The 27010-nt window shown below is 45.5% G+C and overlaps 8 protein-coding genes across 8 annotated transcripts; 4 read left to right on the top strand and 4 right to left on the bottom strand.

Moving 5' to 3' along the window:
* Positions 1-9023: 9023 nt before the first annotated feature.
* On the top strand, positions 9024-10709 carry PODANS_2_13570 (uncharacterized protein; the record flags this gene model as incomplete). The annotated part of the gene is made up of 3 exons (XM_001903150.1): positions 9024-9199; positions 9244-9765; positions 9833-10709. 3 exons carry the CDS (start codon positions 9024-9026, stop codon positions 10707-10709), a joined length of 1575 nt encoding a protein of 524 aa, XP_001903185.1.
* A 262-nt stretch (positions 10710-10971) lies between these two features.
* Positions 10972-12931, bottom strand: PODANS_2_13560 (uncharacterized protein; the record flags this gene model as incomplete). Its single annotated transcript, XM_001903149.1, has 4 exons — positions 10972-11821; positions 11896-12154; positions 12217-12333; positions 12406-12931. 4 exons carry the CDS (start codon positions 12929-12931, stop codon positions 10972-10974), a joined length of 1752 nt encoding a protein of 583 aa, XP_001903184.1.
* A 481-nt stretch (positions 12932-13412) lies between these two features.
* On the bottom strand, positions 13413-15347 carry PODANS_2_13550 (uncharacterized protein; the record flags this gene model as incomplete). The annotated part of the gene is made up of 1 exon (XM_001903148.1): positions 13413-15347. The coding sequence occupies one exon, from the start codon at positions 15345-15347 to the stop codon at positions 13413-13415; it is 1935 nt and encodes a 644-aa protein (XP_001903183.1).
* Positions 15348-15686: 339 nt separating this feature from the next.
* Positions 15687-16495, bottom strand: PODANS_2_13540 (uncharacterized protein; the record flags this gene model as incomplete). Its single annotated transcript, XM_001903147.1, has 2 exons — positions 15687-16100; positions 16151-16495. 2 exons carry the CDS (start codon positions 16493-16495, stop codon positions 15687-15689), a joined length of 759 nt encoding a protein of 252 aa, XP_001903182.1.
* Positions 16496-17672: 1177 nt separating this feature from the next.
* On the top strand, positions 17673-19208 carry PODANS_2_13530 (uncharacterized protein; the record flags this gene model as incomplete). Its single annotated transcript, XM_001903146.1, has 1 exon — positions 17673-19208. The coding sequence occupies one exon, from the start codon at positions 17673-17675 to the stop codon at positions 19206-19208; it is 1536 nt and encodes a 511-aa protein (XP_001903181.1).
* Positions 19209-19241: 33 nt separating this feature from the next.
* On the bottom strand, positions 19242-20806 carry PODANS_2_13520 (uncharacterized protein; the record flags this gene model as incomplete). The annotated part of the gene is made up of 5 exons (XM_001903145.1): positions 19242-19807; positions 19863-20082; positions 20132-20417; positions 20463-20568; positions 20620-20806. 5 exons carry the CDS (start codon positions 20804-20806, stop codon positions 19242-19244), a joined length of 1365 nt encoding a protein of 454 aa, XP_001903180.1.
* A 429-nt stretch (positions 20807-21235) lies between these two features.
* PODANS_2_13510 (uncharacterized protein) lies at positions 21236-24093 on the top strand (the record flags this gene model as incomplete). Its single annotated transcript, XM_001903144.1, has 2 exons — positions 21236-22523; positions 22589-24093. 2 exons carry the CDS (start codon positions 21236-21238, stop codon positions 24091-24093), a joined length of 2793 nt encoding a protein of 930 aa, XP_001903179.1.
* A 687-nt stretch (positions 24094-24780) lies between these two features.
* Positions 24781-25983, top strand: PODANS_2_13500 (uncharacterized protein; the record flags this gene model as incomplete). The annotated part of the gene is made up of 1 exon (XM_001903143.1): positions 24781-25983. One exon carries the CDS (start codon positions 24781-24783, stop codon positions 25981-25983), a length of 1203 nt encoding a protein of 400 aa, XP_001903178.1.
* Between the last annotated feature and the right edge of the window lie 1027 nt (positions 25984-27010).

Here is a 27010-nt window from a genome sequence, read left to right as displayed (position 1 = left end):
CAGCCCGACCATAGAATAGTTAACGTTTAACGAAGTTATAGGCCTAACGTTTATTAATAAAAAGCGCGTTACATACGCGTAGTAATTAATTAACTATATCTTCTATACTATTTAATTTAAATAAGAATACGCGTATAGATAGCTTAAGGACGTACTAAACTATCGTTTTTTCCTTTAGATCCGTTAAATTACGTAAGTTAGCCGGAATATCGCGTTACATTAGTCGGCCATTACGCCTATAGCGGAGGGTTACTTCTGGAACGTTATATAACTTGGCTATAGTGCGGATACTAAGATCCTCCTTATTTTAAATAGCTTCGAGGGTAAGAAGAAATCTCGCTTCTTTTAAAGGGCTGTCCATGGTTATTAGTAGTGAATTGGAGTAAAAGATATTAAAGAGACGCGTTGTGGTGGAAAGTACGTCGCTCGCTTATCTGCGTCGCTCGCTTATTATGCACGTTACCGTGAATATAATTATGAATTGCATACTGCGGAACTATTTATAAGCTATTTAGTTCCTCCGTATATATAGACCTAATGCCAAGCCTGGATCATTCTGTTTTTCCCCGGATTATAACCGACTCCTAAGGATCATAAGTGATTCCTAGGAATCGCTCATGATTCCTTTATGTCCCGGATGATCCACCTTTTATTGGTCCATCCTCCTTTCTCTTAATTAGCTGCGTGCCTCCTCTTCCCTATTAGTTATTCTTTGCGGGTGTCCACATTATATTCGTGACACCAGTTCCTCCGTATATATAGACCTTAGGACCGTAGACCGTTGACTTACAGACGGCCCTCGGTCCACTCCTAATTGGCCGATACTGGACCGTGGACCGTGAGCTCCGCCGCGGTCCCCGGTCCCCATCTGATTAGTCCGTTTGCCCACCTGGACCGTGAGCCCCGCTCGATTGCGCGGTCCAGTCCTGATTGGTCCGTCGTGGCCCCACTGTCTTCCAGAACCGTAACACGTACCCCAAACCAGTACGACAATATATCCTATACTATTTTGTGTAGCTCGTTTAGACGATTCTAATAATAGTTTTTTTTTATTTTTTTAGTAAAGAAAATCTTATCGGATCGTATAACTAAATTCTTAACGGATCCTACCCCCTATTTCTAAAGTGAAGCGTTTTTTTTAGTGCGTTTCTTAACGGATTATACTACAATCCATCGGAGAATAACTGATAGGGAATAGACTCCAGGTAATCCAGTTTACGCCAAGAGAGGCAGGGTGCTGCCTCGGGTATACAGACGAGAGGTACACGTTAAATAGCGAGATCTCGGGAGGAAGGGTGGCACTATGGTGGTGCCCAAGCCTAGATTGCGCGCTACATTTGCGATAGAAAGTTAAGCGATATTATTAGATGGCCGAGCCTAGGGCATTAGCTAAATAACGGAAGTACTATTAAAAGTATACTTAATAAAATACTAAGAAAAACGGAAGATAGGAGGAAGCTAGGCGGGTATGGTTAAAGGACTTCGTATTGGTGGATAATCCGGAGTAGGAGGACGCTCTTAAACGATATAACCGCCTAGGAAACGATTCGCGGCCCTTCGCGGGGGCCGGTAACCTTTAACGGACCACAAACGGTATTTTCGGAAGTATTAATATGTCACGGACCTGATATAAGTGGGGAGCGCGGGGCGCGACCGTCTAACCACTGGAACGGAAAAGTAAGGAAGTCGGATTATCACTAGTGCTAAAAGTAATAATTACGATTATTATTAATCTTCGATAAACGACGAGTAATAATCAATATTATTACTAATAATAATAGTAATAAACCGGTCTATATATACGGAGGAACTGGCTAATATAGATAGATAGTTCCGTAGTATATAATTTAGCTTATATTTACGGTATTTAGTATTTATATTAAGATATCTTATTATACACTATTTAATTGCACCGAACTAATTATTAGAAGTTACCTTTAACTAATATCCCTTTTAGAGGTTCTATATAGAGGTTCGTTATACGTTATATACTTACTTTAAATTTATTATAGATAAATTAAAGGTATTAAGATAATATTATAGCCGGAAACGTTAGTATTTAAAGGGGCTCGACCTAACCTACTATCGATTAGCTTCTCGCTTATATCTAAAAGCTTAAAAATAAATTACGCCTTTTATATAATATCCTTACGCAAGAAAACGCTATACTTTACTAGGAGATTAGTACCTTACGTAAGGAGGGAGAGCGTACTAAGCTCGAGGTACCCGATCGCTATAAAGGTGTGAAAGGAGAGTTAGGAGGATTTTTAATTTAACTTAAAGCTTACTTTAGATACTACCCTTCTCGTTTCCTAGACGAGGAATTTAAAATAGTATACGCCGCGTCTAGGCTTAAAAATAAAGTATTTACTTAGTTCGAGCCGATTTTAGAAAACTACTTTGATAATAAGTATAACGAGAGGGAAAATATTACGAAAAAATACTTTAAATTGTATAAAGATTTTAAAAAAAAAATTAAAAAAGTATTTAAAGAATATAATAAAGGTAAGCGTACCTAAAAGCGACTAACTAACCTTAAGTAAACTCGATTTACTACCGATTATACTATAATATTTAAAATAAATATATTCCGTAATATAATTAACGATAAAGGATTAATATAATTTTTTTATAACAAGCTTAAAGAAGAACTTAAAGATAAGCTATATCGAATAAAGTAACCGGAGATTATCGATAAATATATTATAATAGTAATTTATATTAATAATTAATAATATTAATACCGTAAAAAACGTAAAAATATATATATATAAGGACCCTATTACTTTAACGATAAAAGGAAAAAACGGTTATACGGGATTTACGTTTTAGAAACTATATACGTAAAGCTTATAGAAATTAATATTATTTAATAATAAAAGTTATAAAATTAAAGTAAAAATAATTTTAAATATTTTAATTATAGTAAAGTAAAATATTTTAAAAAGAACTATAAAGTATCTAAGGAACTCAAATAGAAAAAAAAGATTATAATAATTATTATATTAAAGGAATTAAAAATTATAAAGGTTATAGTTATCGGGTACTAATAAAGTAAAGTAAAGAACTACTATCGGATATATATATAAAAGAATATTAAGTACGTAAAAAACGGAAAATAAAAGGAAATTAAGTAAGTATAATTAAAAAACTTTATATTATTAAATAACCCAGAGTAAAAAAATACGTTTAAATAATATAACCGCTTAGGAAACGACTTACGGCTTTTCGCGGAGGCTAATAACCTTTAACGGACTATAAATAGTATTTTCGTAAATATCGGTGTAAAGCGAAGGTATAGAATAATAACCCGGTATTTGTTAGCGAGGTCGCTACTATATAAGAAGGAAATAAAAAAGATAAATACTTTTAAATTATAGTATAATAAAAAGATATTTAGGTAATAATATTAATAAACGGAGGTATAAAGACGAATTTAATTTCGTTATAGTTTGTATATTAAATTAGGATACTATAAAAAAAAAGAATAAATCGTTATATAAAGATTATTTTTAATATAAAGAGTTTATAAAAAAATATTACCTTTAGATATTATAGTTGAAGGAAAAATAATTTTAATTATATTTAATATTATAAATATAGGACCCTAGAAGGATATAATCCTAAAATAATTATAGTATAAAGATTATAATTTAAATATCGATTAGAAGGATAATAGTTATTTATAATTAAAAAAGTTTTAAAAGTATTTAATTAACGATAGGAAATTAGGCGTACGTATAGAGTAAAGTGTAGGATAAGTATCCTCCACGGTACTACCGTAAAAAACTTAAAAAGTAATAGTATATTTTATTAATATAGGTAGTAAAATCGAAGAAGTAAAGTTAATAACGTTAATAGAGATATCGGAGGTTAATAAATATATTTATTATAATAATATAAAAAAAAGTAAGAAAAAAGTAATATTAATAAAATATCGAAGATATTTAGCCTTTACGGCTAAGTATTTAGAGGGACTTTTAAAGCGAAGGCTATAGGATTACGAAATTAAATTAAAAGAAGGAACTAAGTTACGGCTATTTAAAGTTTATTATACTAATAATAAATAGAGTAAAGAGTTATAGAAATATTTAAATAAGAATTTAAAGAAAGGATATATTAGGGAATCTATATCGTTAATAAGATACTTCGTATTCTTCGTACTAAAAGGGATAATAATTTATAATTATATATAAATTACCGTTAATTAAATAACGAAACGGTAAAAAATAATTACCCGCTACTATTAATATTTAAATTATAGAGTTAATTAATTAAAGTATAATACTTTATACGTTTAAATATATTTATCGGGTATAGCTATATATAGATTAAAGAAAAAGATAAATAAAAAATAGCGTTTCGTATACCTTATAATTATTTCGAATATCTCGCAATATTATTTAAATTAATTAATACGCCTATAACGTTTTAATCTTTCGTTAATTATATAATCCGGAAGTATTTCGATAAAATAATAATATACTATCTTAACGACGTTCTTATTTACTTACGTACGCTAAAGGAGTATAAGCGATACGTATGAAAGATACTCGACGCGTTATATAAAACCGGATTTTTAATTAATAAAAAGAAAAGTAAGTTTTATATATAAAAAATAATTGTTAATGTGTGGGTACTACTAAGTACCCTACTTACTGCCCTACAGATTAATATTACAGTGGGCAATACTGCTATAAGCAGTAATAGAACTTCCCGGCTTGGATCCCTTTAGAATATTCTTTACAAGGGACCCTTAAAGGCTTACAGAGCTACTGTGGCCTAAGGCTTAGTCAATGGATACTAAAACCTTCCAAAGTAGCTACAGGCTTACGTAGTAAGTTGCCACAATAGTGTGATTTACAGGGCACCTCTGCTACCGAAGGTTCTATAGATTTCCGTGAGTCTACACTAGACCCACCTAAGCCCACCAAATACCCCAAAGTGGTATAGGGGCTTCCAGGGCCTACAGGACCCACAGTAGGCCTACGAAGGCCTATATATAGACCTCTCCTCTCTCCTGTAAAATAGTTCTCTTTCTTTCCTTAAGGGCAAAAGCTTAAGGCTAAGGCCAAAGGCTAAAGCCAAGGGTAATAAAGGCAATTCTTATTCTTTATACCTCACTGTATTACAGTGCTTTACCTTCCTTCGGCACTGCCGTCGTATCCTCCCGCTTCCGCTTGTGCACTACTATATTTTATAGCAACCCTATATAGGTTCTATATTATAGGCCTATCAGGGCTTACCAGCTAACAGAAAGGATACGGAAATACTATATTATTAAAAGGCTCGAGGGACCTTGCTTTCAGGGGGGAGATATAATATTCCTTTTTATACGTAATTTACATACTAAAAGATTTAATAAAAAGCTAGACTATAAGAGAGTAGGCCCGTTTAAAATTAAAAAAAAAAATATTAAAAACGGTATTTAAATTAAAGCTATTTAATACGATATATTTATAGTTATATACTTTTTATATTTTACTTTTGGAACCCGTATTACCAGTAAATAAAACTAATATATAGGTAATAGCGGAGGACGAAGAAGAAAAGTATAATATAAAAAAGATACTGGATTTACGGTTTAATAAAGGTTAATTAAAGTATTTAGTTAATTAGTTAGAATACCCGACTATAAATAATTTATCGGAGTTAAAGGTAAATTTTAATTACTTAAATAAGTAAAAAGAATTCTATTAGCGATACTTAGACCGACCCAAATATAAACCTAAATAAAAGATCTATATTAGAATTACTTAGAGAAGTAACTTTAATATAAAAGAACCTCGATAAGAATCGAACCTACGCCTTCGACGTAGTAGTCGACGTACCATACTACGAGGTTAGAAGGTATAAGGGGGACTAAATATAAGTAGCGCTACGCGCTTTAATTACCTTAGGAAGGGGAAGGCGCGCTAGCGGCGGTATTTTAGGCGGTTAAAAAAGAAGGACCGGCTACGCTAGGATCGAGGGAAAGGTTAAGCGGCTAGTCGAAGCCTGAGGAAGGATCTAGGAAAGAGAAATCGGAAGGTATAGTAGGGGAGGACTTTACTACGGGACGGTTCCGGGGATTTAGAGAAGCGGGGGCCGGAGGAGAAGCGTCGTTAAATGACGAGGCAGACTATGCGGCCAACGCGGCTTCCTCCTACTTAATACGCTCCAGCTCTTCCACACTATCGAGGCCACGAAAGACAGCCGTAACTATCCGCTTAAACTATATTCGTTTCTATAAACGTAAACGGTTAATTTTTTAATTTAAAGCGGTACGTTAAAACTTAGTTTTTACTATCTCTATCTTTAATTAATTATATTAAATCATAATTTTACGGAGCTATTAAACGGATAACCTACGAGCGTTATAAAGGATTTAATTATATTATATATAAGTAGCGTAACGCTTGGAAACGGAAGGGGAATTTTTATAAAAAGAATTATATTTTTTATAAAAGAAATAAGTACGTTTTATAATAATAGTAAACCGTAGGACTATAGTAAATAGCTCGTTACAATCCGTTATTTTCGAGTACAGAAGTTTAGTACCGGGTCGCGCCTTACTTATATAATTAAATATAATAAAGCGTAATGAATAAGGAAAAAAGAAGAAAATTTATAAATATTAGCGGACGTAGGAGAGTAAATTAAGCCGACGGGACTTCGGCCTAAGAGGGGGAGCGTCGTATTACGGCTTAACACTTAGCGGGGCACAGGCGTACTGCAAACTAATTATTAAAATAGGATTAAGGACTAATTAAAATAAAATTATTAAGATCGAGGATCGATCCAAAAAAATTAATCCTAAAATAAATAGTATCGATGGGATCGATATTCGAGTCTATCGATCCAGGACGGTACTAGGCTTAATACAGGGTGAGGTACCCATCGGAGGTAACTAACTAGCGTAAATAAATAGTTCCGCAGTATATAATTCCACAATTATATTTACGGTATCTTATATTTATATTAAAATATCTTATTATGTACTATCTAGCTATACCGAACTAATTATTAGAAGTTACCTTTAACCCGTATCCCTTTTAAAAGTTCTATATAGAGGTTCGTCACACATAACGGAAAAGAATATATAGAGTAGCTTTATAGGTATTAACTTTATACTATACGATCCAGAGAGGGTGCCTTTTAAACTAGATATTAAGCTTCGTACGCTAATACCCCCGACCTTACGGCTTAGTACTACGTAACTTTAAGTTTTTTAGATACTATATAACCCTCGAGAAGCCGAATAGCAATTAACGTTTATTAAAACTTATATTATTAATTATTAAAATAGCTTCCTAATTTCGATATTAATTACTATAGATTAACTTACTAAGGGTATAATAGCTATAATATATCGAGTGGCTCTCTTCGAGTTAGAGGTCGCTTCGCTCTATAAAGCTAACAAGGTATTAAGTAAACGCCGGAAAGCTAAAAAAATACGCGTACGTCTCGGAGGATTACTTACTATGTAGGATATATACGATCTACTAGATAATAAGGCCGTAAGTGGAGAGGGAGTGTAAGAAACGTAGCCGGATAGTAGTAGTGCAGGGGGGTCTTATACGAAGGTTCGGTGCTGTGGTATATGCGGCAAGCCTAACTATAATGCGCGCACTTACTAGGAGGCTAGAGAATTATCTAATATATTTATTATAGAGGAAATTATAGTTAGTTACTAGTATTATATATAGGAATTAAGGATAGTTATTGGTAGGTAAGGGAGAACCCACGGCTCGGTTATACCCACGACTCGCTTATAAAATACGTTATAACCTTTTGCTTAGAAATTTATGTCTCACCTTTTCCATTATTCTCCGATGAAGGAACCCGGCTTCCGCCCCCCTGAACCCCTGAACCACCCCTGAGCCCCTGAGCCCATAAGCCCTGCCAAGGCACGGCCCTGAGCTATAGGCTCCTAACTTTAAGCAAGTTGCAATTCTGTGCTTAGTTGAAGATTGAAGGAGGGGAGGACTTTCTGTTAATTTTAAATAGAGCCTGGGATGGTGTGCTGATCGATGAACGATGAATAGAATGGTAGAACCTGACGATGTATCTAGATATTTGACACAGTACACCCAGATATAAGAACTGTTACCCAGGCTCTGAGACTAACAGGCCATTCTGCATGCACTCCGTCATCAAGTTTTGTCCCTCTCTGCATGTAAGGCACTCCAAAATCAACTAATCCAGCTGGTCATTTTTAGACATTTCCGCGCTGGGGGTACTGCTATCGCCAGTTTGATATATCGTACGCCTTATCGAGAGCCCCTGATTGGCACCCGATAACATGAATACAACCCGGAAATACAAAACTCGAATCCTCAAGATAAGGGCATGCGGCTTGTCGGAGGGCGGAGCAGCTGCCAGTGTCATTTTCCCTGCCACGCACAGAAACAAATGCCTTCACCATTTCCCCGGACTGATCCTCATGCCTTCCTGGAGCCCCGCGGAGATGACATCTGCGCCTCAAGTACCGACAGCTTTCACCATCAAGCAACGTTCCGGACCCAAACCAGATGTTTTATACAAGATCAACAAGCCCCTGGCGTATCTTTATCTTTGCCAAGCCCACCTGTCCTCCTCGACCAATGGCCATTCTCACCTCAGCCCCTAGCACCGAAACAGATAAGCTACCCTGGTCTGCGACCGAACTTGGCTGGGCTTGCCCAGGAAAAGAATAGATAAGGCTGACCTTGTTCCGCCACGATCTCGGCGTGGGGTCACGAGCGCACAGTTCACGGCAGCGAAAAATGGCGGAGATGTTTCTTTTCTCTCTATCTGGCGTGGACTTCCCGGAGATCTTTGAAGCAGGGAGACATATCGAAGGCTGCTCGTTCCAAGAAATAAATGACTGGATTCAACCTCTCCAAAGATATCATGACTCTTTTCGGCATTCGGGGGCACTCACACTCGACCTCAGCTCCGTTAGCGAAGCCTTTTCATCACCTTGAGTACAAACACAGCCGCGACTGCAACAACATATCAATCTAATCAGGGACCACTTCGGTATCAAAAACACCGCCATCATGGGTTTGAAGGCCTCTTCCTTATGGGAACGCCCAGTGCTTAATTCGGTCAACAAAAAGGCCCGCAGCGTGCCTATTTTGAACCCAGTCGACCCGCATGGCCGTGTATTTTTCTTTTCGTGGATGGGTTTCATGCTTTCATTCTGGGCGTGGTACACATTCCCACCTCTTGTTGGTTCCCCATCGTCTCTTTTCTTCATGCAGAGGTGATATTAACCAGGAGAGCACAGTTGACTGTCACAATCAGACAAGACCTTAACCTCACCAAGGAACAAGTCGCCAACTCCAACATTGTTTCTCTTGTCGCCACTCTTGCAGTGCGATTCATTGCTGGTCCACTATGCGACCAGATTGGCTCCCGGAGGGTGTTCAGCTTGATTTTGCTAGCAGGAAGTGTGCCGATTGGCTTGGCACCGTTGATCAAGGACGCAACTGGTCTTTACATCATCCGTTTCTTCATTGGAATCCTCGGCGGGTCGTTTGTACCTTGCCAGGTGTGGTGCACGGGATGGTTTGACAAGAATGTGGTGGGAACAGCCAATGCCCTGAGCGGAGGTTGGGGAAATGCTGGAGGTGGAATCACATACTTCATCATGCCTGCTGTGTATGACTCTTTGAAGTACCGATGGGGGCACAGCTCTGGGCAGGCTTGGAGGATCACCTTTGTGGTGCCGCTCGTTTGTCTGATCATCTGTGGACTGGGGTTGCTGTTTTTGTGCGATGATACGCCAATGGGGAAGTGGTATGTTGATCTCTTCTCTGCTCGTGAATTCGTTTCTGGAAGGTGTTTGGTCTGACAGTTTGCATAGGGACGATAGACATCAGCATGTTCAGGAGAACCTCAAACAGCACGGCGTGCAAGGAGAGATTGTGGCCGTTCCAGGTACCATCACTGGCCAGCCCCCAATTCTCTCAGCTACCCCATTAGCCGACGAGGAAAAAGGTGAGAAGCTGTCTTCTTCTGAGAAGAACAGCATTTCAGCCTTTGACCACGAAGCCTCACTGTCAAAAGCCGAAGCCATCGAAACTGCGCAAGGTGAAACCATCGCCAAACCCACTGTCAAGGAAGCAGTCTCTGTGTGTTTTAGTCTCCACGGCCTCTTCCACGTCGCGACGTACGCATGCAGCTTCGGTGGAGAGCTTGCCATCAACTCAATTCTCGCATCATACTACCTGAAGAACTTTCCCACGCTAGGTCAAACCAATGCGTCAAACCTCGCGGCAATCTTTGGCTTTCTCAACTTTATAACTCGACCGCTCGGTGGAGTTGTCGGAGATCTGCTTTACAACTACTGTGGAAGAAGCCTTTGGTTGAAGAAGATCTGGATCCACGTTTGCGGGTTGATGACGGGGGTGTTGCTCGTCGTCATTGGCATATTGGATCCCCACCATTTGCCTACCATGGTTGGGCTCATAATCGTCATGGCCGTCTTCCATGAGGCCGGCAATGGTGCCAACTTTGCACTTGTCCCGCATGTTTACCCCTATGCGAACGGCATTCTATCCGGGCTCACCGGAGCTGGTGGAAATCTGGGCGGCGTGGTCTTCGCAATCATCTTCCGCTTCATGGATGGCGGCAGTAACTACGCAAAGGCATTCTGGATCATTGGGGTGTGTCACATCGTCTTGAACCTAGCTGTTTGTTGGATCCCACCAATTCCGAAAGGTCAGGTTGGCGGCCGTTAGGGTCTACCGCCTTGGAGAGTATAGAGTATCGCAGCTAGCCCAAATACTGTTCATGCTTCGTTGTTCTATATTGTAGATTCTGTGGGAAGGCACGATGGGCCCACTTGTGGGTGTTTAAATTGGCGACTTTCGGAGCAAGAGATAGCAGAGAAAGACAACAATCTTCATCCCCTTCAATTTGACTACTTGATACCATACACCTTGTGATAAGAACCCACCTCACTGAACCACAATTCCTGACTTGAAGTTCTACCCTGGCTACCTACTCCTCCTGGCGTGTCATGGACACGGCGTATGCAACCAACTCCACAGCCGTTGCCCTTCCTTGGCTGTCCAGTGTGAATACAAAATGGTCTTGTGCTTGCAGCATATAGGTTGCGCGGTCCAACTGCCCCCATGTGACACACAAAGACTGGGGCGGCAACAGTTGACTTTCTATCAAGGCAATCGTCTCAGGAGTAGCAGGCTGTGCTACAGACCTCCACGAAGCGTGGCTGTCAGTCTGTACGGTGGTTGGGTAAAGTCGAAAACGCAGCGGGCTGTCGGTCGGGGGAACTGGGTTCGGGACGAAGCTGAGTCCGGACCACGAGCCAATGACATCCACACCCCTAACAATCCACGAGCTTATATTGAACCCTGGACCATCATCCAGTGTCAGAGTGATGCTCGAATTTGTCAGCTCGTCTCGATAGGTTCCGCCATGTGTGAGCGCAGCCTCATCCTTGCCGGCTTCCTCGATACCGGGCAAGAGAGACTCTAACAGTTTCGAGAATATGATCCTGGTATCGATGGCGGTTGCTTCATTCTCCACGAGTGGAGCGGCGACCAAAATTGTGGCGACAAGATCATAATCCGGAATCAGAGCAAAGACTGAATTGTAAGTAATGAGACCACCATCTTTGGTATAGAGCTCAATGAGACGGCCATCTGTCGTGACGTTGCTGATTCGGTAAATCTCCCATGGCGCACCAATCAGAGTACCCAAGGAGGATGTTTGCGACAGCGGCTTGAGCCATTTTCGTGTCTGAGTTGCTGACAGTCCTACATCGTTTCGCAGTATGGCCTCTCCAAAACGTGTGAGGTCATTGATTGAAGAATAATACCCGCCACCGCTAGTAGATTATGCCTACCGTCAGTCAACTGTACGTAATTCGGCGTCAAGAGAAGGTGTCTGTAAGGTACTTACGGCTCTGCATATCCAAGACTGGCATTCCACCAAATGTCATCGGTGGGAATGAAGCCAACAGAATCGTCTGGCTTGGTGGCAAAAGTAGATGTCATGTTGAGTGGTGCCCAGACTTCATGCTGCACAAAGTCCCTGAAAGACCTGTTTGTGGCAGACTCGAAAGCAAAACCGAGAATGGCGAATCCCGCGTTCGAGTAAACAGCGTTTGGGGAAAATGGGAGCTGGACCGGAGCCCGTTCGCCAAATCGTTCAAAAAACACTAGGAGGGCTTGTCAGAAGCTGAACAAGGAATCAAGTTAGGTGCTTGAAATCACGAAGTACCTGTCCTGTCGCATTCGGGGAGACCCAAGCCACCTGAACAGCCCAGAAGCTTTGATTTGTTTACAGGGGGAAATCCGTATGGTGTAAAGTTCCCATATGGAGTATAATCGAAGATTACTGTGACAAATAGGTAGTGAGTATGCTATTCATATCTAGCTCTGTCACGTTTCGTTTTGAATGTTAACTTACTGTCTGCACCAATACCTGACAAATGCGATGCCAGAGCCCCAAGAGTAATTTCGTCCCAGGGAATAGTCCAAATGGGGCTTTGCTCTCTGGCTTGCCCGTTCAAAGCCAGCAGCTCAGGAACATATTTGGTGACTGGGTCATCGAGACTGACACCATGGAGGCGCAAAAGGCCCAAAACGGGAAATATCTTAGAAACGCTCGCGATGCGGAAAACGGTATCGGAGTTGACCTCCTGGACACCACGAGCATCACGGTTGGGCGGACTGTACGCATACTCGAGGATGTAGTCTTTTTCATGGATAGACTTCAGACCAATTGCCACGGCAGAATGGTTGAATTGAGCAGTGTAAACGTCCAAAAACCGCTGGAGTGTAGCCACCGAAGAGGCAACTGCCGGACTGCTGCTTGCATGCGTCGGAGGAGGGAGGACGGGACCTAAAGGTGGGCAATGTTCCCTAGGTGCTGCCCATGAAACTCGGATGTAGGTAGTGATCGAAACGAAGAGTAAAAGACTGATGGGCTGCATTTTCTTTGCAGTCTAGGGAGCTAACTCTGGCCCTGAGTGTTATCAGACTGCAGTGGTGCTCTAGTCTTGTACACGGATGTCCAAGTTGAACATTTCGCGGAGGTGGATCTCCTCGGCTAGCAATATAATGTGTTGGTTTAATCTGACTGGTGATCTCGGACTTTTCGTTTGCTGTGAAGCAGGTCAGTCGAGTGCGCTGACGACACTCTTGTGCCAAGCATGGCTGAGTGATGACAATTAATTAACTCACAGCAACGCTCTGCATCCCTGGTTAAAAGCCCAAGAGACACGTAAAATCTGCCTAATTGGGGTTCAAGGATTGTCGGATGCAGAGTTTGGAGCCGTCACAGCCACAGAGGTGAAGCGTCATGGCCAGGGCTATCGGGTACTCGAAATCTTCAGAAACATTTTAAACGTTGGATTGGCTACCCTGCAAATTTACTTTCCTCCACATGGAGATCTCGAGCCCAGAATATGGCGCTCAATGGAAAGCATAAACACGTAGGCTTGAACCCTTTGGTATTTGATTGACAGCCCAGGGGTCGACACCATCAAAGCAGCAGCTGCCAATGACAGCGTAATGCTCTACTCCGATCACCGGGCCGTGCATTGGCAAGCGGTCAAGGTACTGGGGGTGCTTCTCACCCGGCTCCTGAAGAGACTGACGGCCGTTCAGTTTGAACATTAGATCCTCATGAATCCCCTTCTCCTCTTCTGGCTCGACCTTGACCGGTCGTACTACTAGGGCTACTTGACACCCCAGAATGTTCACAATGCAGTCCTCTTTCTGAGCCTGTGCTGGAACTAATCCAAGCTTTCCGTCATGGGTTGTAGCAAGTCGACGTCCATCTAAGCTGCTCGCGGTCGCTTTGGGATGTAGGTATGTCCACATGATGTACATGAGATCGTTGCTTTCGCTGGTGACAAAGATGCGTGACTTCCCCAGTTGCCCTTCGGTCCATGTTCGAAGAGATTCGATAAACTGTTCATGTTGGTGTGGGGGATCAGTTGGGCATGTTACCGGAAGGTGCTCAAGAAATCGAGCCCACTCTTCAAACAGCCCCCTGCACAACTCCAGGTGTTCCTCCTCGCGATTCCGAATACTGACCATTGCATGCTGGCCGCTCGAGTCGCCCCTGTAGTAAACTCCTCCAGTGCTAATGTAGAGAGCGGCAATCTTGCTGACCGTGTCTTGGTAGCTAACCATGCCTTGGAGGTCAAGAGTAGACGACATCGGAAACGTAGCACTGACGTCCTTGATGGTGCCCACAGAGTGTCCCACAAGTCCAAGAATATTATGCTTTTCGAGAAAGAGGGTTGGCGCTAACAATACCCGCGCATGACTGAGTTTGTTGCTCTTGTACATTGGCGCACAAGGGGATGGCACCATACGCCAGTCAGGAGCCCAGGTTGGTATCTCGCCGTTGGTCACTCCGGCTTGTTGATCGAGTAGAGTAATAAGGGTCTCCACGTCCTCAGTCTCCAGGATGTAAAACGCCATTCGGGCAAATACATGCCCCAGAGCAGAACAGTAATCAACGGGTACGCTTTGTGCAACATTCCACTGGTCAGAGGCAATACCCAGGTGAGCAAACACAAAGTCCCTCGCATCTGTGGCACCCAGACCACGTCTTGCTTTGAGAAGAGCGAGCATGTTGCCGGCATTGTTGCCTCCGCCTCCGTTGATGTATGATCGATTCATCCTGTCCAACATCCGCAACGGCTCTTCCCCATCATCGGGCTTCCCTCTACTCAGAGAGTTTGGACCATTGTGCAAGAGAAGGTGGCAAAAGTCCTTCCAGCGAACACGACGGCGGCCGATTTGGACCCAAGGATCGCGAGACAGGATGAGTTCCTGAAAGATCCACACACGAAAGAACCATGGCCTGTTGAGAATCTCAAACTTGGCTGCTTGAACTATTTCGTGTCGTTGCGATTGGTTCCAGCTGGGGTAGAAATTCATTGACGAGTGAGGAGCTGACTGAAGCACCCTGTCTGTTTCCGGGGTAGAGGGGCCGAGAAAGATGACTGTGTGACCTGCAACCCTGTAGATAAGCCCCATGAGGCCTACTTGGCTATTGCGCTCTGGAATGTTGGTTTGGTCGATGCAAAGGGCATCGGCCCAAATTCGACGTGGGCGGGTGTCATCGCGCAGGTCTCGCAGGGCAGCAGCAAGCGTTGCTGTTATCGTGAAGACATGACCGGAAAGAGTCAGCGTTCCTGTCAGGGTGGGATCACCCCACACATAAGAGAGGGCCGTATAAGCTTCAATTAGTTCATAGTCACAATCCTCGAGGGTTGTGTGGATGAGCGTGCCGCGCAACTCTTCATCCTGGTCTTTGGAAGGCTCCAAGATCAGAAGTCGAATAGCATTCGGTGAAGACAAATGCTGATAGCGAAAGGTTCCAGGGTCCATATCTTCAAAATTGACTGTTGGCAGAAGATATACCTCCTTTGTAGTAAGTTATCGTATTTGCCCACACTTGGGCGTCGATATCAGGCATCGACGCACTGACGCCTCCTCTGCTATTACCCCTACTCGACATGCCCCACTTTAGCGTGGGGTTTCTGCTCCACAGCAATAAGATCATGATTTCTGTTTTCACCCTATAAAGATAGTAGATAGCCTCCCTTCGTGTACCTCACATACCAGTTTGCTCTGTATTCATACATGTAGTCAAAATAACACGAATTTGCACCAATTCCGGTCCCGCGATTCCATGTTGGAGTACGGAAGTGCCTGTATTGTTCTGCTTCACCGTGGCACTTCATGACCAGCCCAGTGACACTCATGGTCTCCCGACCCACAGATCCACCACCGTCTCTTCTTTTTGGGCAATGGCTTCTCACACGTTGCGCAGAGTATTCTCCTGACAAGTGTCTTGGCCAACATCTTCTGCTCCCTCTCTTCCTTGATCTCACGTATCCGGTCTGGCTGCAGTTGGGAGCATCCCTGGCACAGATTTACAGCCTCTTGAATGGTATTTGTTTGTTTGAGAGAACATTTATCATGCTGCAGGGAAAGATTTGTGGGGTTGAAGGCAGCTGAGAATGCAGCAGGTTTCGAGGAACTTTTCACGAGATAGCAGCTCGTGCAGATGGCGTAGCAACCAGTGATGTGGCACCTCGTCCGCGGAACAGGGATTCCTTTGACCATCGCCATGCAGTCCTTACGAGTGTCAACGCGCGTGACAAGCCATGCCTTCGGGGTTGACTTACTTTGCAGATGATGGCATCACAAGCCCAGCACTGGCTTTTGTTTTCGCCGCAGCATATCTTGGCCAACATCTCGAGATGCTGCGCGATGACGAAGTCTTGCGATTTGTCCTTGATAACGCTGATCAGGTCCGAATAGTGGGGATGCTGTTCAATCTGCTTGGAAATCTCGTCCGTCAGATCTTGATCTCGCTTTTTCACCTCTCCGAGCTCGATGTCTGTTTGTTTTGACGTCTTTCTAACAATACGTATCGTTAGATAGATTGCGTAGCGGATAGCATTAGGAAGGTTAACCCAGGGTAACAACAAAATGCCTTGAGCAAGGATGAGGACGCTATCATTCGTCATTAGCTCAACTTCAAGTTGTTGTTGGTGACCAGATGACTTTGCACTTACATTGTTACCGCTGCCATGACGTGAATTGCGATACCCCGTCGACAAGCTGTCCAGTTGTCATTGTCTCTGTATGCAACCCTGATTCCCGAAATGAATTTGGAATTTTGATAGGATGGCTGGCTGCAGTGGTTCATGTTCCAGGGCACGAAGGTGCTACTGACGGCAACCCCAGCTATCAGAGAACCCGCCACCATAAGATCGGTAATAAGAACGTAAAGGTAGAGGCTGCTCCTTGTTCTCTCTTTTCCTGGTGCCTTTCGCTTGATGCATCCCAGGAGAATCCACATGAGAAATGTCCAAACAGCCGAGAACACGCCCTGTCACTGTTAGATGTATTCTCACGCGTTGCTTTTGCAAGACTGCACGACTATAGCGACTCACGACAATTGCCAAAATACCATAGCTAGCGTTTAGGCGGTCCAAGTATAATTGAAAGTCTCTGGGATAATGCCGGTTCCGAATTGCAACGTATAATCTTGCTGCCAACGCTGCTGAAATTGTGTAGGGGATTACACTCAGAAGTCTGAGTGTAGAAAGGGCGGTCCGATTCCGTAGGCCCACAATTGTAAGAAATAATATGAAGGCTGAAAACACAGAGTGTGCAATGAGGTGATCGTAGATCACTTGGACTTCTTCAGCCATGTCGCCGACAAGGTGCCAACAGGTATCATGGAGAAAGAAGTTACATGGCAGAGGTTTCTCAACAACACTCTTGTGGTGTGGTCTGGTCTCTTGCGAAAGACGGCAGATATCCGCCAGAGCCTTGTGCGGGGAACTCCAGTTTCTGGGGCTGTGCCAGGGTTCACGACGCCCGGTAACGCTGCAGGCTCAATTGACGCTTTAGTCACCGATATTCCCTTTCGGGCATCCAGCACACGGCAGCGTGGGAGCAATGCCAGTCCGCCGAATCTGCCCTGGCTTGCGCTATTGCACAATCTCTGGTCAGCTATGTCACTGGTCCTTCAGCCACTGGGCCTTAGGTTTACATGCCAATCTGGCTTTTACACTCACCCAGGTTACTACCTGGGTAAGCATGTCGATCTTGTGATAACGGAGACCTGTACTTTCATTCTCCAACACTCTTCGATACTCTGTGCCTGTCCAAACACCAACTCGTTGATCCGAGAAAATGACGCTCGCCTGTCGAAACACTCAAGAAGTCCTTCACAATGGCAGCAAAGCTGTCCTTCGCACTTGCATCAACAATACAATAAACCCACCCTACCAGTCTGCCCGCAACCCTGAAGAGGAACCCGTTATTCCAGACACCACCGTATTTGAACAAGACAATGCGTCGCTTCCACTAGCCCACGCTGAACGACTCCCAACCGTCGCTGAATGCGCCATTCACCTCGAGCTTCTCGAGACGCTCTTTCATCTGCGCCAACAAATTCTTCAATCTGGGGATATCGACAAAACGATGGGCACAACTCCAAATCGCCAAACAAAGACAGGGTACAACGGTGACACCAAGACGTTCAAAGATGACACTCTTGAGTCACGCAGGCAAACCAAGTGGCCGAGATTTATCGAGTTTGCCGTCGTTAGGTTTCTGGATTGGCGTGCTCGGCTAGCCAAGGAGGGTGATAAGGGTGATGCGTTTACACTCCCACCGCTCGACGTCATTATGGTGTGGCACACGTTCCTACTGAACCCGCTGTTGTTCAACAAGCACTGCCGCACCGAGAAGCTTTACGAGTTTCCATTGCCGTGGCAAGCTATCCACAAGTGCATCAACAACGGTGACTGGTCTTTTGCCCCCCAGGCAGAAGCTGGTGCTGATTCCCTCAGCTTGTTTGAACTCTTTTCCACCTGGGACTCGTATCTGGCAGACCAAAGAAGCGATGTCAAGTCCAAACTCAGCCTTGCGTCGATAGGGACAGACTTGTTCGACACGACCCAGACAGACTCAGCCTCGGCTACTCGTACTTCCAACTTCCCTTCAATTTTGAGCTCTCTAACGTCGTCGTCGACCAGAACCCAAAAGCCACAACATATAACGAGGGAGGATCTGGAGACCCTACCAGCAACAAACCCAGTCCGCGCCCACGTTGAGATGTTCCTCTCCGTTGATGTCAACCTCGCTCGAGAGCTCAAGGCTGCAGTATTGCGCCAGAACTCCTTTGTCGACAAAATGCACTCTCACCTATGGATACGTAGCCCCTCTCTTCAGGACACACTCGCTCGATCACTCTCACGCTACTCACAATTCCTGCTTTTGATGAGGCGAAACCGTGGAAAGATGATGGTTCCCACGCTTGACATTGATTTAGCATGGCACACACATCAATGTGCGGCATCCGGATATGTCCAAGAGACCAAGAAGAGAGTGGGGAGGTTCGTCAACCATGATGACAGTATTGGGAAAGGGGACTTGGACACGGGGTCCGGAGAGACTAGACGGCTGTGGCGGCTTCAATTTGGCGGCGAGTATCATATTTGTGGTTGTTGGGATTGCGAGATGCTGACAAGTGAGATCGAGAAGGAGTTCAAGTACCGTGGTGGAGCCGATGACGAGGATGAAAAATATCAAATTGACATGCAGGCAGTGGCAGAGAGAGTTGACAACAAGGTAAGGTTTTATCGTGCGGTTGAGGCAGCTAGGAGGAAGGGTCATGCACTTCCGGTCATGCCGAGGTCACAAAAACCCGAAAGAGTGTTATAGAATCTTTGTTTTGGTTTACTTGAGGTATTTCATTCAATTTCTAAGATTCAGTACCGATGTTTCCAGAACCAGTTCACCTAAACTTGTGTTCAAGGATGAGGAATCGTCCCAGAGCTGCGTCGCCAGCATCTCCATGCGCTCAATGTACGCCTTCCTCCTGTGGGTCGAAATATCACAGAACAACAACTTTGCAAATTCCTGTGGTGATACCTTGACCGCCTTGAGTGTCGGTACCACGATTGTGGACGCCTGCGAAAGCGCATCGTCCCCCTGGACGGACGGTAGGTCGACGAGATGCAGCTTGAGCACAACGATGTCTCCCAAAAGATGAAATGTTGGCAAACGGAGTGGCCAGGACTTTGAATCACGCTCTGCTGTTGCTGCGGAACTGTTGAAAACCGGTGGCAGACCGTGGCGAGATCGATAAAGGTCGACAACTGACTGGAGATATGGTCCGTCTGCTCGGGATATCATGTCGTACTCATTGACTATTGACAGCAACACACCAATGCTGGAGCTGTCTTTACAGATGTCAGTGAGGCTAATGCTGGTAATGGGCGGTGACCCGAAGGTGACGAGGGAGGGTTTGCAGTTGGAAACTGGCACGGCGGTTAGCAAACATTGTGACTGGACTTGCTCTGGGGTGTCACTTGCTCCATGGATCGGGGTTTTGCTGGAATAGAAAGTGGAGAAACACAAGAGATGCTACTGCACCTCCAGCAGAGTGGCCAGTGAAAACGATGTTGCGTATCTTTTCGTCTGCAAGCAGTTGCTGCCTGACGTCTGCGGTAACGGTGGGTATCATGTCGTGAGCACAGCCGAGGAATCCGGCATGGGCCTGGACATTGACCCGCTGTCCCTTTGAGAGTATCTTCTGGTTTCGTGTAAGCATGGTGTTAGTCTTGCGGATGGTTGGAACATACGAAAAGTGTGCTGGCATCCTTGGGCTTCCCATTCATGTTCACCATGTGGTCCATGACGGTTGCCGTTCCTCGAATGGAGACTACCAACGTTTTCCCACTCCACCCTGGAATCGGGGTGAACGGGATCTTCCACATTGAGTAAGCCTTGACGGTACCCATCGAGGACGGGCTACGGTGCAGCACAGGTTCGATATCGAACCCCTTGACACCAATTGGTTGTGTCTGATCGTAGACCATAACCGCACACTGGCAGGCCGCTCTAATAAGCTCGCCAGTACCCGGAGAGCTGGCTTGTCAGTGGTGACTTTGCTGCTGGCGCTGTTCAACTTACCAGGACCACTCCTCCCCGGCATTATCCTGTAGGGAGGAGTCTGTATACCTCTCCGCTTGTTGGCAGAGCTGGTCTAGGTGATACTGTAGCTCATCTCCAGGATCGCCTATCATTGTGTCAGTACTGGTGCCATAGCTCGAGTCACTATATGGCTTACCTTCATCTCCGAGCCGATCAAACACAAAGTCCAGACCTGCAGTCAGGTCGGCCACCGCAGCGCATGCTGCTACGGAGGCTTGCACCGAGGCCAAGTTACAGTCCGACATTGAAGCCGATTCAGTGACAGTGGACTTTGCAGATGCTTGGATAGTGCGCCGCGGCAGAGCCTTTCGAATCCACGCCATGTTGATGCTTGGTGTCTTGCCAGAATCTTGATCAAGCGAGTTTGCACGGGAATCCAATCAGTCAGAAAACCAGGGACTTATTAATAACGGCCATTCTCAGATGCATTAGTGCAAGGCATTCATTGCCCGAGATGTATGGAGGGTGGAAAATACCCATGCACAACCGACATAACCAGGGCAGCTACGACGCCCCGCATCACCCAGCACCATTATCGGTATTCGATTTCGACAAGGCACTCTGCCGTGGCAGTGCATTTCAGCTGAACTGCGGGGGGGTCACCAGACCACCGAGCTACCAATACAGCAATAGATACACATTCTGACATCAATCCAGTCATACCTAGAGGGTCGAAATACCTCCCTTCACCTTGCTTGCTATCGTCTTCAAGGTTGTCTTCTAGGTTCTGAAGCTCATGATATACCCTTACGATGACGTCTCTGCTGAGTCGTATACTGCCCGCTGCCACCCAAAGCGCTTCATCCTCCAGCGGAAGTCATGTCACTGATGCTCCAGAGGTCCCCCGCGTCCAAATTGGGCCCGCGGCAAACCACCTTCGAGATGCCATGATGGTCATGTACTGGGCTGGCGTGAGACGAGAATTGCCGCATATCGTCCAGACACTTCGAAAATGGAGGACTCGAGACGAATACTCAACGACGGTTCACCCCGACGAAGAGGACCGCTACATTCACGGCTATGAAACCTTTCTTGATCAAGTCAACCACACCTCTCGCGGGTTTTCCGACAGGTATCGCAAGCTTCCAAAGCTCAGAGACCCGGCGGAGGAAAGAGATGCCGATCGAGTGCCGACATACTCGGAAGCGCTTGAGGACCGAGGTTGGGACATTTACTCGGAACTGCAGAGCTCTTCCATCCGTCGCTCCATAATGATGGACCTACAAGACCGGGAAGTGAAGGGGGAGGACGTGGTACATCGGCGAGCACGGATGCTACTCCAGTCCGCCCAGTTTCTCGACATGGACAAGATCATCGAGTACCGAGATCCAGAAGCGCTCATTACCTTTTGGAAGCAACCTACGCCCTCACAAGTTACGGTGTCATCCTACGACGAAGGACATATGCCGATTCTTGTTCCTCAAGCGTGCGACTCATGCAGCAAGGCAATAAGAGGGTCGATCTTTCGAAACATCAAGACAGACCAGATGATTTGTGAAGGTTGCTACCGGCGAGACTTTTATGGTCACAAGGACATCACCAAAGTGTATAAACAGTGCTGTCTGCGGAGAGCTGTGTCCGCCGACGATAGCCAGGAGATCTGCAGCTGCATCGATGTATCACGAAGACACGGTGACGGACAGCTGAGAAATCTGTTCCCTGTGAACAATGATCTTTCCAATCCCGAACAGCATCTCAACACCGCCGGTGTGAACGGAAAGATTCGGTGTGGGCTTTATGAGTTGACGGATATGGCAGCAGAAGCCAAATTTGCCTCATGCCGCCACAGAGGGACGAGTCTTACTCTTGGGAAAGCCAAGCGAGAAGGCCGCTACAATCGCCCTCGTCGGGTCAACAACATCAATGGTGAGAATCCAGAGGGAAAGTTCAAGACAACCGAGTTTGGAGCGTCATTTGGAACGACCACCAAAGGGACCGAGGACATCCCCTTTTACCTCAATGATATTGTCAATGACTATCCTTACGGAAATGTGCACATGGCGTTGAGAATTGGCCCGCTTGTGATTGAGAATGGAGTCAGCAAGTGAGTTACTTAGGGGTTCGTGCTTGGAATGCACTGCTAACTGTTGGCAGAACACACGGAGGCGTCCTCATCACCAGTCGGGACCCGCCAAACCTCCATGCTCTCCGAGACCCTTCTGAGGACATCCGGCACTCGCTCTTGGTCACTGGACAAGCAGACAGAACCCTCTATTCGCAGCAACGTCCCCGAGCTCCCAAGAGATACAAGGCAATGCTTAAACAAGTTGCTGGCGGTGTCTTTTGCGGGTTTTTTGAGCAAGAGGCAGAGGAACAAATCATTGACACACTGATGAAGGAGAGCCTTCGGCTTGTCGACAACGGAATCAGCGTGACAGAGAAGAACACCTTGATGGATCAAGCTGTCAACCGGTTGATGGCGCTGCTCAAACCCTACCTGGGACCCCGGATCGAGGTCTACATTGACAGCATCGTTGCCAAATTGCTGGACCCAAACGTGAATCTTCGATGGAGCTTCTCAAACAACAACTGTCAGACCTTTGTCGACAACATTATTGATCGGTCGCTCTTTGGTTCGCTGTTTGCTCCGCATGGACCTAGCAACGTGGAGCAAGAATCAGCCAACATGCCATACCCCCTGTACCTCATGAGCTTTGTCTGCCGACCTGGAGCCTACGTGCCGCAACGAGCTCGCTCCAAATACGATGTACCCAACGGCTTGACAGAGGAATATCTCCTCAAGTTTCGGTACGGACGACATGAAGAGTCCGACATTGCCGATGCTCTCTCAGAATACTGGTATGACTGGGGTGCTTTTGATGGGCCATTGTACCCCTATCAGGATCTGTTCCCTTGGGACTGCACGGAAGCCTTCAACCGGTATCCTGTGACATGTGGTTCGGAGTGCAACATCTCCAAACACGTTTGGGCGTTCCCTTTCGACTCCTGGTCTCTCATCACCCTGCATCTATCCCGACCGAGAAACATGTATCCTCACAATGGATTCCCCGCCGACGACTTGGGAACTCCATCCTTGCTGCACAATCCTTTGTCTAATTTGACAAAACTTGGGTCCGCTACCATGTCGGACACCTCCTGGTTCAAAAACAGACTTGCCATACTTCTCGCCCAAGATACCCTGCTCTCTGCTGCAGCGGCAATGGCCCGTTGTTCGGCCTTTCGACAATCAACGTTCTGGCTTCACAAGCACGCTGATGAGCGAACAGACAGATTGAAATTGGGAGGGATTCACCGCGCTCAGCCGTTTAGCCATCACTTTGAGAAGGGGGCGTATCACCAGTATTTCATCGCTGGCTGGGCTCACTTGTCGCGACCACTGAAGATTGCCGAGTATGAAAAACTTAGAGACTGGAAAGCTACAAGACAAGATGTGGGCAGTTCAGATCACGACAGCGGTGATGGAGGGGGAGGAGGGTGTGGTTTTGCATGCGCAGCTGGTGGAGCGGCGGCTGGAGCGGCATGTACTGGAGCGGCCGGAGATCTTGGAGATACCTGCGGGAGTGGATGCGTAAGTAGCTGTGGGAGTTCAGGTGGAGGTGATGGAGGTGATGGCGCTGGATGTGGAGGATGCGGTGGTTGCGGTGGATGAGTGTTGGGATTGGTCAAGCTTGCTTTTTCTCCACCCAGGTTCGGGATCAGGTTCTTTGCCAATTCATCACACTTCTTAGGAGACAGGAACAGTATTGAAACACTGCCAACATAGCTCTGCCGCGAGATTGTTGTTGACCGAAGCCGAAAAGTAAGCAAATAGGAGGATTGTTCTGGCAAATGTGCATTGCATGTTGCGAAGCCAGGTTGGCATCATCTGTATGGCCAGGCGTCATGTCGAGTTGTCATTATAGCCAGCTATAGGCTACTCTGCTTTGCTGCGTGGATAGGGTAGATGTCAGAGCTAATTGTTTGAACAAACCACATCGTCGCAAATATTGGAGCTCTGCACCCACAGGTTTAAACGGTGTCGTGTACCATATTCACTCGAAGATGAAGTAAACGTGGATGGGTCCTAACATTTTGAGTGGTGCGACAGAAGTTGGGCCTCGGTCGCATCACATCACAGTGATTAGATACCGATCTTGCGACGACGAGGTCTGGCCAAACACAAAGCCTGTGAGCTTGATGAGACTGTGTATATAAGACTGGACGGGGAGCATGGAAACCGCAATCAAGCTCTCTTCACCTCTCACACTCTCACCTACAACACTTCCTGCGACTTCATCTTCCTATCGGTCATTTGTCAATTCCTTCATTGCGAATCAACATTCTACAATCTCACACCATGGCTTCCACTACCGTCGCCCCGACTGTTGATTTCAAAGGTATTGCAATCCACCTCGGCCGCTATTGCTACTCCGTCATCGCCTTCCTCCAGCTCCCCACAGACGTAGCATGGAGGCGCACAGTTTCGGCAATCCAAGCCGCCAACACGGCAACATTCATGGCGATCAACCTCTATGTTCAGTTGTGCATCAACGTCGTGCGGCAATTCATCAACAACTCCTGGAACTCCATCGTGTCATCAGTACAGCAGGCCAGCACTACCGTCATTGCCGTGGTTGAATCTGTCAAGCTCACCGTCGGCCTCGGACTCGACTATCTCTTCAGCGCTGCGACCAACGCCACGAAAGCCTTCATCAGCCTTTTTGTCGACTACCTGCCTACCATTGCTGTCGGCTTCTACTCCGAAATGAGGAAGGAGGTCACGTTTCAACACATGAAGACCATGAACATGGTCCTCTTAGCCTCGAGTCTCGTATGGTTTTATCTTCGAAGATGTGTTGAGGTCGGCACCCCTGCTTTGCCCGCCAAAGACGGCCAGGTGACCAGTACTCGCAAGTGGAGGAGACGTTTTCAAGTTGTCCTTAGGGAGCTCGCCAGTCTCCTTGTCCTCAGTTCTGTCCTCTCCTACGCCGCAATGCCAGAGTGGACCGCCGCCACCATTGCCTCGTGGCTGTCTGCAGCGGCTGACCGACTGAGTTTTCTATCATCGATAGTTATGGAGAGAGTGAACCCCGTTTACGTCGCCGTGGTTGAAGGTACAAATTATCATCTTGGCAATCTCATTGAGGAATGTGTTTCTCGACTGCCACCAATATTGGAGAGAATTGAACCGGTTTATGGTGCCCTTGGTGGAGACAGTATCAGGCTTCAGCTCATCAAATTCGCCGGGGACTGTTTTGAGCGACTCCCACCGCGACCAGACTGGCATCCGTGGGTGGGTATGTCTAGAGATGTTGGAATAGGGGTGTTGGCACCGATTATTCTCGGTGGCCACGGTCCTTCACCTTCTCCCATTTGCGCAGCCAGCAACACCAGCTCAACGCTCATCAAGAGTTCAGCTCCACCAACAATACCGGAACCCGCCCTCTCCTATCAGGGAGACGCTATGGTGGTGTTGCCTTTTTTGATGTATGTTATTGCGGCTTGGGATTTAGTAATGCTGGTGCGGCGACGACAAAGGAAAGGACAGGATCGGGCATGAATAAGGGGGTCAAGGAAAGAGGGTGCATATGTAGATACAGATTCTAAGAAATAGAACAGGAACACAATCTGTTGTTCCTAGTTTATGCCCGATGCCCCACGTCAATATTTTCACTATTTAATAGGTCCACATTCTAAACTGTAAAATAGGTTAATAGAAATATATTTAAAGAACTTGTGAGGCTGTATCTAAAACCCCTAATACTTATTCTCTAATGGATAGTAGTATAATCCGTTAAAAAGTATATTGAAAAAACGTCCTGTTGTGAGCCTCCGAGTGTGACGAACCTCTATCTAGAATCTCTGAAAGGGATACCGGTTGAAGGCTCTTCTGAACAATCCTGGTTCGGTATAGCTAGTCAGTGTACAATAAATGGCTTATCTCGATCACAATAGCTAAGATACTAACGATTGTAACTTATATTGCATACTGCGGAACTATCTATCTACACTAGCTAGTTCCTCCGTATATATAGACCCAATGCCGAGCCCGGCACTATCCTAGATCGATAGACTCGACTATCGATCCTATCGATATTATTCCTTTTGGGGTTGACTCCCCTAGATCGATCCTCGATCCCCTTAACGTATATTATAAGCGAGTCGTATATATAAGCGAGTCGTACAGTCTCTACCACGACGCGTCCTCCTTACACCTAGCATTAATTTTTTCCACAGCCCAATATGCCTCCTACTTTAAAGGAAGCTAGGATACTCTTAGCCCTTAAGCCTCCGAGCTGCAGCTAAACTCTACAACGTACTAGCTATGACTCTCTCTAACCGACGCGCCGGCCGGCCTACACGACGCGATATATGTGACAAGGGCTGTAATATTAGGGCTTGGAACTCATGGTTCAATTCAGGCTAATAATCTTCAATGGCCTCGAAGAGCGTGATAAAGAAGAAGAAGGTCTAGGAATACAAATAGCTTTTGAGAACGCGTCTTTATCCTTCGCCCAGTGGTCCGTGCATTGTGGCCTTAGGCCGCTACTAAGTCTTTCAATATCTCAGGTTAACTAATATTATTC

This window comes from Podospora anserina, chromosome 2 (assembly GCF_000226545.1).
Source record: "Podospora anserina S mat+ genomic DNA chromosome 2, supercontig 3".
In the NCBI taxonomy this organism is placed as follows: Eukaryota; Fungi; Ascomycota; class Sordariomycetes; order Sordariales; family Podosporaceae; genus Podospora; species Podospora anserina.
The sequence above is the reverse complement of the archived record's forward strand: the minus strand, read 5'-3'. Positions and strand labels throughout refer to the sequence as shown.